The sequence below is a fragment of the Chiroxiphia lanceolata genome, chromosome 10 (genome assembly GCF_009829145.1).
Source record: "Chiroxiphia lanceolata isolate bChiLan1 chromosome 10, bChiLan1.pri, whole genome shotgun sequence".
In the NCBI taxonomy this organism is placed as follows: Eukaryota; Metazoa; Chordata; class Aves; order Passeriformes; family Pipridae; genus Chiroxiphia; species Chiroxiphia lanceolata.
In genome coordinates, this window is record NC_045646.1 from 1,351,692 (window position 1) to 1,363,773 (window position 12,082).

General features: G+C 43.3%; 1 protein-coding gene across 1 annotated transcript; it reads left to right on the plus strand.

The window, feature by feature from the left end:
- Window positions 1–2,373: 2,373 nt before the first annotated feature.
- Window positions 2,374–9,792, plus strand: SLC66A1L (solute carrier family 66 member 1 like). Its single transcript, XM_032697986.1, is given in 9 exon segments — window positions 2,374–2,383; window positions 3,461–3,536; window positions 3,538–3,585; window positions 4,794–4,923; window positions 5,222–5,312; window positions 7,007–7,131; window positions 7,948–8,051; window positions 8,873–9,050; window positions 9,781–9,792. Coding segments are annotated over 9 exon segments (774 nt in total).
- Window positions 9,793–12,082: the final 2,290 nt, after the last annotated feature.

The following is a 12,082-nucleotide window of genomic DNA, read 5'->3' on the forward strand; positions in this document are numbered from 1 at the left end:
CAGTGCCCGCTGCCATTCCTGGTGCTTGTTCCCGTGCCCGCTGCCATTCCCTGCTCTTGTTCCCGTGCCCGCTGCCATTCCCGGCGCTTGTTCCCGTGCCCGCTGCCATTCCCGGCGCTTGTTTCCCCTCCGGGAGCAGGGGAGCGGCGGTGCTGCCGCCGGGCCCCCCCGTTCCCGCAGGGATGGATCTCCCAGGGAGGTGATGCCCGCTGGGCTCTCCCGATGGACAAAGGCGCTTCCCTGTATTTCACTGATTTTATTCGGTTTATTAGTGTTAATAAGATCATAGGTGCATAGAATCACAGAATCCCAGAGTGGTTTGGGGTCGGAAGGGATTTTAAAGCCCGTCTCGTTCCACCCCTTGCCCCTTCCCTAGCCCAGGTTAAGATAAGCCGGAATTGTTCCGTGGGAACCGGGATGGGTTTCCAGGTGGAATTTGCCCGGCCGCCGCTCACAGTCAGGAGTGCATAAAAATGCTGTTAGAGGATAGTTCAAGCCAAAATCCAACGACCAGGTTAATCCTGGGACGTGTTTGCAGGAGCCCTGATTCACTCCAGAGCCCAGCTCCACCTTTGCTGTCCCCTAGGAGTAATTATTGGTGGATATTGTACAACTGAGCAGCTTTTGGGGGGTTGAGCCGTTATTAACAGCGATTTAGAGCCCTTGCAGATGTGCCAGACACACGTTTGTGACATCCTCACACATCACTTGCAGCGTCTGTATTTGACATCCAGGAACACACAACAGCACTGGGATGTTAGAGCAGCTGGAGAGGCACGGGAGCTGGGGCAAGGCTCCCAAATTCCAAGGAAAACTTGCTTTTCCTCATCTGCACTGTGAAGCTGTCTTTAATGGAGTGGATTTCACTTCCAAACCATTGTCTATTTCTGTTTACTTACTCCAGAGTAGGGCGTTAAAATGGGGAAATGTCTCCAAACAAGTGTCTCAAGTTACTGACTCCGTATTCCTAAATATCCAAATATTTACCAAACCAGTTTTATTTTTAGCAGGACAAACAGTAAACCTTTGCAGAAAGTGATGATGTCAAGGTTCCAAGTTAACTGTTCTGTGAAAATAACACCTTCACTGGGACTTTTCCAAATGGTAGTAACTACTATTTCTAACAGACAATATGAAGGCAAAGAATTGTTATAGGAACATAAATCACCTTTTAATGTCATTTTATTATTTGGGGGTTTGAACTAAATGATCTTTAAGGTCCCTTCCATCCCATGCCATTCTGTGATTCTATGATTTTCTCATCACTGACAACAATACTACAGGAAGAAAAGAACTGTCCTGGCAGTCTCCTCCTCCTCTTTTCATGTGGAATTCCTGGGTTTGCTTTACCAGGGATTTAAGAAAAACTGTAATTATTGTAATATTAAAATTATAGTGCCAGGGACTGGCAACACAAATGTTTTGCTGCTTGAATGTGAAGGAACAACAACCCAAGAGCATCCGCGGGCCTGAAATGTGTGAAGTGGGTTGGGGGGCAGGAGGCCAAAGCTCAGCTGGGAAGTGGAAGTGGCTGATTCCCACCACTTTTTAATCTGCTTGGTTTTCCAAATAGCTGCAGGGTTTGGAGCAGAAGAGGAGCTGCAGTGCCTCGTTTGGACTCGCTGCCACCGAGTCCTGGATCTCACAACAGAACTTTTGCATGTGTGAGTCCAACTTTAGTCATGATGTTCAGTCATGGTTTTAAAAACCACTTGAAACCTCAGTGTTTAGACACGGTTTTAAATACCATATTCCATTTTTTGGAGGTTTCTCCCATTTTGGTGAGTCTGCTCAGCTGCAGAAATGGCATAAAAAACCCTTAAGACATTACTTGCAACATTTTTTTTAAACTTTAAAAGTTATTTTCAAAGGTGGCTACAAAGTCTAATAACTTCACCAGCATAAATAAATGCTGAATAAACTGAGTATGTCTTGCAGGCTCAGGTGACTTCTCAGCGTGTGAGTATATGTTGTATTTGTATTGTTTAATTATTTTAGGTCCAGTGATGACAGTTCTCTGGAGAGGCAGCCAGTTCCGGCAGAAAACTTGTTCCAGCATTTAAAAAACACAAAAACCTGAAGTCTCATGAAAAGAAAAAGTTTCTCACTGACTAACAAAGTAAGTCCTAACTTTGCAGAGGATGATGCTCTATGAAAACAAGCCTGGAAACTTTATCAAGATTTGAGAGTGGTTTGATGCATAATTGTGGTTCCAGCCTGGTTCTGCATCTGGCTTTAAATACTAAACAGCTGAACCTGCTGCTCTAGTACTTGGTTTTTTAGGTTGTTTAGAACAGTGCATTTGCTCTGTTATTTTTCCCCTTAGGCTCCCCTGGATGAGGAATTATTAACCTTGAGAGGACTTAAATCATCATGAGAGCGAGTAGGATATCAGCTGGGTTTTGTCAGCAGGAAGTTTTGAGGTGTAGAACTTGATAATTCTGCTTTTTTGTTAAAATTTTCTTCAGTTCTGTAGTGCTCAGCCTTCTAAGCAAACATTTCTCATTAATATTTCAGCAGGAACAAAAAAATATGCAGAATTATTATAATTCACTACACAAAAAGATTTTTAAAGGTCAAAGCCAACCTTCCCTTGCTTCAAAATTTCAGCTGTGTGGGACTGTTCTGTTCCATTCTTGGGGGGTTTGGGGGCAGGATCACCCTACATTTGCCTTCTGCAAGCTTTTTATGCTTTCCATCTCTTCTCTAGAGTATTAAATAACAGAGACTGTTTGACTCTGTGTTCAATCACTGGTAGGTGTGATGGGCTGAGTGGATTTTAGTAGATTTTAGAGCTCACCTGGAACCTGAGTCGTAAATGACTTTGTTTTCATAACATTACCTTGATACTAGTTGCATGGAAAGCAACAAATATATAAATATTTTATGTAAATATATTCTGTAAGAGTGAGTAGAGTGTTCAGAATCTGGGCCAGTACCTTGAAACAAAACATTGCGGCTTTATTTGCATCATGTTTAAAGTGAAAATCAGGGTTTTGGTCTTAAATTCAAACAAATTCCTTGGTTTCACTTATCCTGGAGCAGATTTCTGGCCAGTCTCATCCAACACAACCTCAGACTGAAATGCTGCAGTGATGCAGAACTGGAGTGTTGCATGTTTATCAAGAGCTAATGAATGTGAGGGACCACAAAGTACTTTTCCTTCTTGGAAGTCCAGTTCCTGTCTGTAAGCAGCAAATACGAGCGAGCATCGTGTGGGTAATGCCTCCTTCACCCTGGCTGTGTTCATGCCTTGGAATCTGGCAGGTTTGTTTGGGATTGGAGCTCCCTGTGAGCTCCTGGATGCAGAGGCCTCTCCACAGAGGATATTCTGTGCCCGTAACCGGATTTGGGGATTTGTGCGGGGTGGGAATGGAGGCAGAAATCAGCTCCTGGAACTGAATCCCTGTCCAGGAGCTGTGGCTGCCCAGCTGCACACACGGGCTCTGAGTGTCCCCAGCAGAGGACAGGAGGTTGTGCCTCGATGGAACCCCCCGGGTTTGGCACCTGCTGCAGGAGCGTGTGGAGAGCGCGGGGAGTTCTGGAGCTCCTTCCCATTGTCTGCTTCCTCTTGGCTGCTCTGCCGTGAGTTCACAGTCTAAAGCACTTCTCAAACATGAGTAATCTCGCCTGGAGCCTTTTGCAAAAGCTGCCTTTTTTTATTTTTTTGTTATTTTATCTTGGATGCGTTTCTCTGTCTGCATAATACAGATATAATATGCCAGAGAAGCATCTTGTTCGTGTTTGCAAAAATATTTGGTGGTTGACAAATGAGCTTGATGTACTGTGCTGTTGTACTGACTTGACACTAATCTCTGCCACTTAGAGCAAATGAGAATAAATCACCTCTTCCCTCTTATCTTCTGCACCCTGAGTTGTGTATGCACTTGCAGCAGAAGCTGCTCAAGGTTTTATTTCAATCCCATGCCCTGTCACCGATCCTGTCGTGCTGGCTCCTGCCATTTGAATTTGGACTGGGAAAAGGTCAGAAGCAGCACCTGAGCTGGCACTTCCACAGTGCTGAATCACTTGCTGTTTGGTCACTGGCTTCAGGTTTCACATTTGTAGGTAGGAGATGACAAAGCAAAAGTAGGAATGATCCCAGCAGGTAAAAATGCCTGAGAAAAAATAGGACTCCAAATCCGTGCCCATAAGGGGGATATAATTTACTGCACTGCTAAAAAGGGCTGTGGAAACCAGTGCAGTAAAACCACGCTTGGTGAGTTGTTGAGCTTCAGAAATGGGAGTTGAAATATTAATTGGAAAGGGGTGTTCCATGAAAACTGACATGTTAGTGAGCATGGAATTCATCCAGGTGTGTGTGATGGACTCAGGTTTGGGATTGCTCCCTCCTCCTCCTCGTGGAGCTGAGTCCCAGCTCTCCAGCTCAGAGCCTCGAGTGTAGTTGTCAACTCAGTTCGTTCCAAGCCCTTCTGTGTGAAATAACAGAGGTTTTTCCTCTTCCAGTCTTTGAAAGGCTGGTATTTACAGCAGGGGGGTGTAGTTCTGGTGCGGTTCTGGTGGCCAGAAGGTGCAGTTTCAGTGCAGGCCACCAGCAAGGAGCACGTGCAAGCGTTGGGCTTGTGATTTGTGGCCTCTGTGTAGGGGCAGGACATGGGGAGCTGCAGTGATCCAGAGTTCCTCTCCAGGAGGGAATGGAGCATTGTTGTCATAGTTCTCCTGTGGCTGCAGTTTGATTCTTTCTTTTTTCGTGTTTTGGAAGATGAAGTTCAGACTTATTCAACCTTTTTTTGCTTGCAGTGTTTTACAGTTTCTTCTGGAGTTTGTTCCAGCCAAATTCCCGTTTCCTGCCAGAATGGAAGAGTGGATCAAGCACCATCCTGGGGCTTCCTGCTGGGCTGGATTCCTGGAGATCTCACCAACTTCATAGGCTGCTATTTAATAAATCAGCTGCCAATCCAGGTAACCTGCCCATATTCCTGCTTTTCCATTTATCCTTTTCAAACTGTCTCTTTAAACTCTGGGGCAACTTAGCATTGCACAGCCAAATACTGGGAGAGAAAATAGTTCTGTATTCTGCTCACTGATGTGCCATCCATAAAACAAGTCATAATTTCCAAAATATTTACATTGATACTGTTTGTCTGGCAGTGATTTGGTGTTTGTCATTCCCATTATGATTATGAAGCAACATTTCCATGCAGTTAAGGTGTTTCAGACTATTTGTCTACTAAACAAGCAAATGTATGTTCTCCTTCAGATTGTCACTGCTGTTTTTTATGTTAACATGGATCTAATTATGATTTCACAATTTGCCTACTATAAGCTCAAGAATCAGAAGGTGACAAAATGTTTTTTTCAATGATTGAAATGTTCTCCAGGATGTAGCACAGTCTTTACTGACATATTTTCCTACAGCATTTAAAGACATTTTTTCCAGAGGGATAAAAAAATGGAGTGTACAAATTCTGGTTGGAGTTGTCAGACCTGCTGCTTCCAGTTTTCCCTTTCTTCTCCCCTTCCTTTTCTTTTCTGACCCACATATACCTTTAAATATTTTCTGTGTAGTACTTTCACTTTATACAGACATTAAAAATGCAATAGATTTGTGGAATCTGGCTCCATATTTTAACTTATTCCCTGGTTTTTGTGGAAGTCTGCAGAAGTTGAAAGCAAACCTCATTTCTTTGTGGGGTTCAGTTGGTTTCCTCCACGTTGATTGAAACCTGACTTTATTTGCTTATAGCATCGAATATCTTGACATCTTCATGTGTCCTGTTTCAGTCTCTACGTTTAACAAAACATATTCAAGGGGAATGAAATCACTTGAGTTGTGCTTCAGGAAACCTGGCAGTGGTTGGAGTGCTCAGCCTGCCCACCAACTACTGTTTTGACTGAAAGGGAAGACAGAAAGCTCAGTTCATATTGTATCAAATCAAAACCATTAACTCCTCAATCTGAAAAAGTAAAAAAAAAAAAAAAAAAGAAAGAAAATCTGTGGTACAGCAGAGGTAACAAAAAGCTGAAGCAAAACAGATGCCTCCCAGCAGCCTAAACAGGGATAAAGCAGATTCCTTCAATATGGAACTGATAATGAACCTGGAGATGGGTCAGTGCTGAGGGGTTTCCTTCCTGCTGCCTCCTCTGGAGAACAAACCCAGGCTTTGGTGCATTTTAACTGCCAGCTCAGGGGGTTGCAGAGCTGGAGAGGGAGGAATTAGACCTTAAAAAGAGGCTTTTCAGTGCCCACTTGTGCCTGGAGCAGTCAGACACAAGTTGGTCAGTGTTGCATCTCCAAGCGCAGCCTGTGGAACTGGGTCAGTGTTATTTAGACTCCAGGTCTTTAGGCCAGGCTTAGTGAGGCCACACAGCAGTTTGTGTTGCTGGTGGCAGGGACTGCAGGGCTGTAGCAGCATCTTGCAGGTACAGAGGGTCTTGTGGCTCCAGATTTCTGTAGGATTTCCCACCAGTTTCAAGTTGTCTTGGAAATGTCCATGAAGACTTTGTGTGTGTGGAGTCTGTCTTTGACTTTGTGAGTCTCAGTAAGGCTTGATACCAACTAACCATGGACACAGAGACTGGCCCAGCACAGCCCTTGGATTACGTAAATCCCAATGATAGAAATATAAATAAACTTACATAATCATAAATAATGATATTTTAGTAATTTCCATTTCAAATATCCTTGCTTTTGCAGTTTTTAATCAAGACATATTGAAAGAAACTTCTGCTCAGCAGTTTTCTGTGTATCAGCTGTTATTTGATGACAAATTTTTAGGGGTTAATGTAGGAGATAAGGTGAGCATGGACATTTTCTCTCTGTTCCCTCACTACCACTCAGTTGTTGCACGAAGCACAACTGTGACAGTGAGCAGGGGTGGGCACAGAGCCCAGAAAAGAAAGAGGTGGGACCGACATTGCTGCCAAGAAAAAGAGACGTGAAATTCTACCTTTACATTTACATATCTGTACTGCAAACAGAAAGTGACCTCAAATCAACAGCAGATGTTATTTTTCCAGCTAATTTGTTTGTGTGTCATTCCAGGCAGCCACAACCTGAGGAATTTCTGCGCCTCCTGGGCTGTGGTGTGTGGAGCTCTGGGTGTCACTGCCCTCTGCCAGCTGGGGCTGAGGAACCAGGAGCAGAGCACAGCAATCCCAAGGAATAATGTGAGTTCTTACCTGTTTCTGTTCCAAAAAATTCCCTCCCAGAAGTGTCTTGGAAAGTTTGTGTCCTTCAAAGAAATCTGGACTTTTTAAACAGTGATTTTAGAAATCATGTATGTGGATGTTTTACCCATAAATCCCAAAATAAAGAAGTTATAAAATCGCTTCTTTGAGCGGCTTCCTGGGTTTGTTCAGTCCTTTGGGTCATCTCTGGGATAATGTGTATAAATGTTGTGTTTCTGCCTGCGTGAAGTGCTGTAAACATCCACGTGGAGCCCACACAGTCCCCCCCCAAATCAATAAAAGCGGAAAATCCCCATTGTACCTGCTGCTGTCATTCCAGCAGGAAAGTTCACAGGCTATTCCAGCAGTTTGATGGCCTTCCTACTAATGCCAGGGAAATAATTGTAATCCAGCAGCATTGCCCAGCAGGGAAGCAGCTTGTTTTCAAAACACAGCCGGAGTGAGAAAACTCTTAAGCTGTGAAAAATGAGTATTTTGCTTTCTCCAGACAGGATGATGCTTTTTTTTAATTTTTTTTCCTAGTGGCTCAAGCTTCAGTTGTTAGTTTTGGTTTGAATTATTGTGCCTGGGGTTTTTTTTTAGCATTTGATATTAGTGTGATACCCCAAAGCCTGGCACTGAGTTTGATGCGCTTTGTTGGGAGATAAAGATGAAACCCTTTCCAGCCCTCACTTGAAGAGCAGCACTGAAGAGCTTTGAGAGGACTTCTGTGCAGAGAATCAGCCCCTGGACTCTCAGTTTAATCCTCTGAAAGGCCCCAGATCATTCTTGCCAAAACACACTTTTCTTTTGCAGAACTCCCTTGGTGTGGTTGAACTGTCAGGCCTCGTTGGTGGCTCCATCTCCTGGGTGTTTGACCTGGGCAGCAGATTCCCTCAGCTCTGCAAAAACCTGAGTGGGTTTGGGGCTACAGGGGTTTTTTTCCTATTCAGCAAATTTTAGGGAAATGAAGGCCTTTGATTGCTGGGAGAGGATTGATTGGCAGAGGAAGAAGAAGTGGAGTATTTACAGCTGCATTTAGCAGACAGAAGCAGGAACATGCTTTGTATGATTGCTGTCATGAGCAAATAACATCTCCCCTTTTCTTTCTGCAAACTATTCCACCTTAAGTCACCAACCAAGGGAATAAAAGTTGGGAATAGAGGACAGTTAGTTTAGAATTTTAGCCCCTTTTCACAAAGGTGCCATTACTGACTTCTATTTTTTCACTCTCAGTATATTTTAAAAACCCAACAAACACTTCAAAAGACCAGAAGGTTTTCCATTGTCAATTGTATACAGATTATGGAAATGGTTAATTAATTGCTAAGCTTATTCATATTCCCTCTCTACCTTTTCCTTCACTGGAATGCCACAGTATTTTAAAGCAGATCTACTGAAAAGACTGATTTCTTAACAGTTTCCCTAAGAACTAGTTAGCATTTGGAAGCAGATTATCCTTGCTGTTTGCACTTCCATAAAAATGGCATTAAATGGCATTAACCAGAGTTCTAAGAACTGTAACAATCCCTGTATTTTCAGTGATTTGTGCTAAAACTACTGAACTGAGAAAATTCAGAGCCCACAAAGAGATGGAGAAGAAAGTCTTTGGATGTGTTATACCACAAAATGCCAAAATTACCTGTAACTGGTTACTGTGATATAAAGAAATGTTAAAAGACGTATTTATAAAATATCTGTTTCAACAATATATGTATGAAATCTGTGTTTAGTTCCGAAGAAGGGCCACAGAAGCCTCCTCTTACCTGCTCTTTGCCTTGGCCCTGATGGGAAACTGCACCTATGGGCTGAGCCTTGTCTTAAAGATGCCAAAAAACAAATCCTCCAGGGGCCTCTACTTTGTCCACCCCCTTCCTTGGCTCACTGGCAGCTTTGGAGTCTTGTTTCTCAACATTTTTGTATCCTTTTCCTGTTACAGCAGAGATTCTCAGGATAGGCTTGTTCATAAGAGGATCAGAAATGAAGTGGATTTTTTTGGAAATCACGTTGTTTTTGTTTCTGACCTGATCATAAACTCTTTTTTCTGAATAATAATTTGTGTTATTTTTATAATGGTAATTCTTGCTGAGAATAGCAAGTTTACCTAAAATACCTACATTACAGCTACATTGCACAGGGTAATTTGTGTCTTGGAGACAATAAGTAGATATTGCAAGTTGGGGGGGTCCCTATTGCGCTGTTTTTCTTAGGTTTGCTGTCTGCTAAATGCATAGAAACCCCCCCAAAAAACCTCAAACATATCAAAACAACCCCCAAACTTCCCTGTTTTTAAGTGCAAATACAGAATCACAGCTTTGAGAGTCTGGGTAAATTGTGGTTGCTGTTGTGAGACTGTGTTCGTGTCAGAACAAACAACGAGGGTTTGGCAAATTTGGGTTCAGAAAATAGAATTTAACAAAGCAGTGCTGCAGCAGCCCTCAATTTTGCATAATCTGGGACAAAATTTGGGCCTCTGAAAACCAGCTCTGCTCTCTGGGTCATGAAGGGCCAACCAGCTACACAGATCTCCAGGTTCATGTGCCAGTGTCTTGAAAATCCTGGGCAAACATAACCCCCTGTAGCTGATATATATTTATAATTAATGTATTCCCACAGTATATCAGTTATTGTTAGCCCTGCTCTTTCTAGATGGAGCATTGACATGCTGTGCTCAAGAAAGGAAAAGCAAAATCTTTACAGTGACATTGTGCCTTTGCTTTAAAAGCCTTTGCACAGGGATGGTCTCACTGGGCATTATTGGTTCATAGTCACCTGTGTTGTTGCCATTGCTTGGATTTCCACTTAAAAGAGCTTAAAGAGGGGATATTTTGATTTTTCCTCAGGTAAGAACTGTAGGTTTGTGTGTGAAAACCTCTTGGTGCTTCACTCCCTGCACTCAAACCAGGCTGAAGTGATTGCAGCAGTGCTGCAGCACACTGAGTTAATCCGTTCCAGATTAAAGGGGAATTCTTTCCCAGATTTACCTGGAGCTGCTCCAGAAGTTATGATTCCCAGGCATCAGTCTTGTCTTCCTGATTAAAGGAATTTCCTAAGCCACTGAAACTGGATGAGTGACTGGAGAGCCAGAGCTGGCCTTGGGATGCTCCGTTGCATTCCAGCCTCATTCCAAGTCCAGGGCTCTGTGCATTGTTTAAAACATTCTGCACAAATACCCCACCACACTGGGGAGCCTGAACTGGGGTTCCTGCCCTGTTCTGAAACAAAGTGTGGTTTTATCTTGTGTGGGACAGTCCAGTTTTCTCTATGGGGATTCAGGAGTTCATTCCACTAACAAAGTAGTGACTTTCTTCTGCCCCAGCCCCCAGCTGGAAACATAAACCTGTATTTATTTACCCAAAAAACCCCTAGAACTCAATCTTGATGACCCTCACAGTATGTTCTGTACGTATTTGCAGCTGCCTTTCTGTGATGTGCTCTGAAAATCAACTTTATATTGGCCCCAAGGCTCCCCCCCCTCCATTCCTTGCCCTGGGATTGCAGTGCCAGCCTGCACATGACATTAATTCCGGGGTTCTCTCTTGATTGGGGTCTGAATCCAATCTTGCTAATAGTCCTCCAGTTCAAATTATATGGAAAACAGATGGTCCCAAATCAGGGTGAGGAGCTCGCAGGAATCTAGTGGAGCACATAGTGTTAGTTGGGAATGGATGAAGGATTTGTAATCAAGAGAAAACAAAAGCAGACCTCCTGCTTCGAGAAGCCCTGAAGGTAAGGAAGGCAGTGCTTTTAGAAAGAGCTTCATTACTGTCTCTTGCCAAGCAAGAAAATGAAAATCCGACATTTATACATCACTTTAGTCCAGAAACCAAAGAATGGGGTCACCTGGGCTTTGAAAAACAGAGGAATTAACCCAAAAAAGTCCTAATTTCTAAGAGAGAAGCGTTTCATAATTGGTATTTGTGTACCAGTCTCTATTTTGAGGAGCAGTTGCAGAAACTGCCTAATTCTAGTGGACTTTATTCCTGATTGTGTCCAGAGTTTCATTAGGTGGAAAATAAACTCTCATTTCTCAAGGTCCAGGGCAGGATTAGGAGTTAACTCACTCTGTGTCTGCTGCTGTTCCTTGGCTTCCAGCTGCCAGGGCTGGCAGTGACTAATTCTAGGAACAAATGGGCTCCTGCTCCCAGCTGGAACAGCAGCTCCAGAGCAGGATTCCCCTGGAGTCTGGGTTTGACAGGGTAACATTCTCATCCCATCCTTTGGTGGCTGCAGTTATTTGGTTGCACATTAAGCCAGTGATTTCCATAAATAATGCAAGTGCTCAATTGTTTGTAAAGTAGGAGCTGTCCTCCTTTTCATTCTAAGAGAAGTTTCATGTCATTACACACTGGAATTATAAATTAGACGCATTTTATTTTCCAGTAAATGTTTCCTTCCCCTTTGCAGCAGGAGGTGGTTGAAGTTTCTCAGGATCCTGAGGAGCTCAGGGTTTAAAAGGGTCTTGTCAGAGATGCTTAATCCAGGTTTGGATCCTATTAGAGCTTTATTTTCTGTGCATGGTTATTTAATGTTCCCCTTGCACACAAGGATGCAATACTACGCATTTTAGAATGTTAAATGAGTCAGGGAGCAGTTCTGCCCTTGGTTTTGCAGCAACCATCACTGAAGTTTCTAAAAGACTGAATCCAATGCAAGTTTTTCTGGAAAACTTCCTCTTTTTCTCTCCATCTCCTGCCCTGTGTCCTTCCTCCCCTGCTCCCTCCAAACCCAAACAACTCTGCTTTGTGTTTAGACAGACAAAGCCCTTCACCAAGATTTTTTTTTTTGCCTTGTTTTCTTTCCTTTGCCCTCAGCCATTGTCAGGGCTGTGTTCAGCTCCTCCTCGTGGGCTCCTTTCATTAAGCATAGTCAGGTTGTTACTCAATAGCCCAAGTTTATTCAGCAGGAGTCTGTACACAAACTTCTCCTGCACCTTTGGAATCCTTTATGT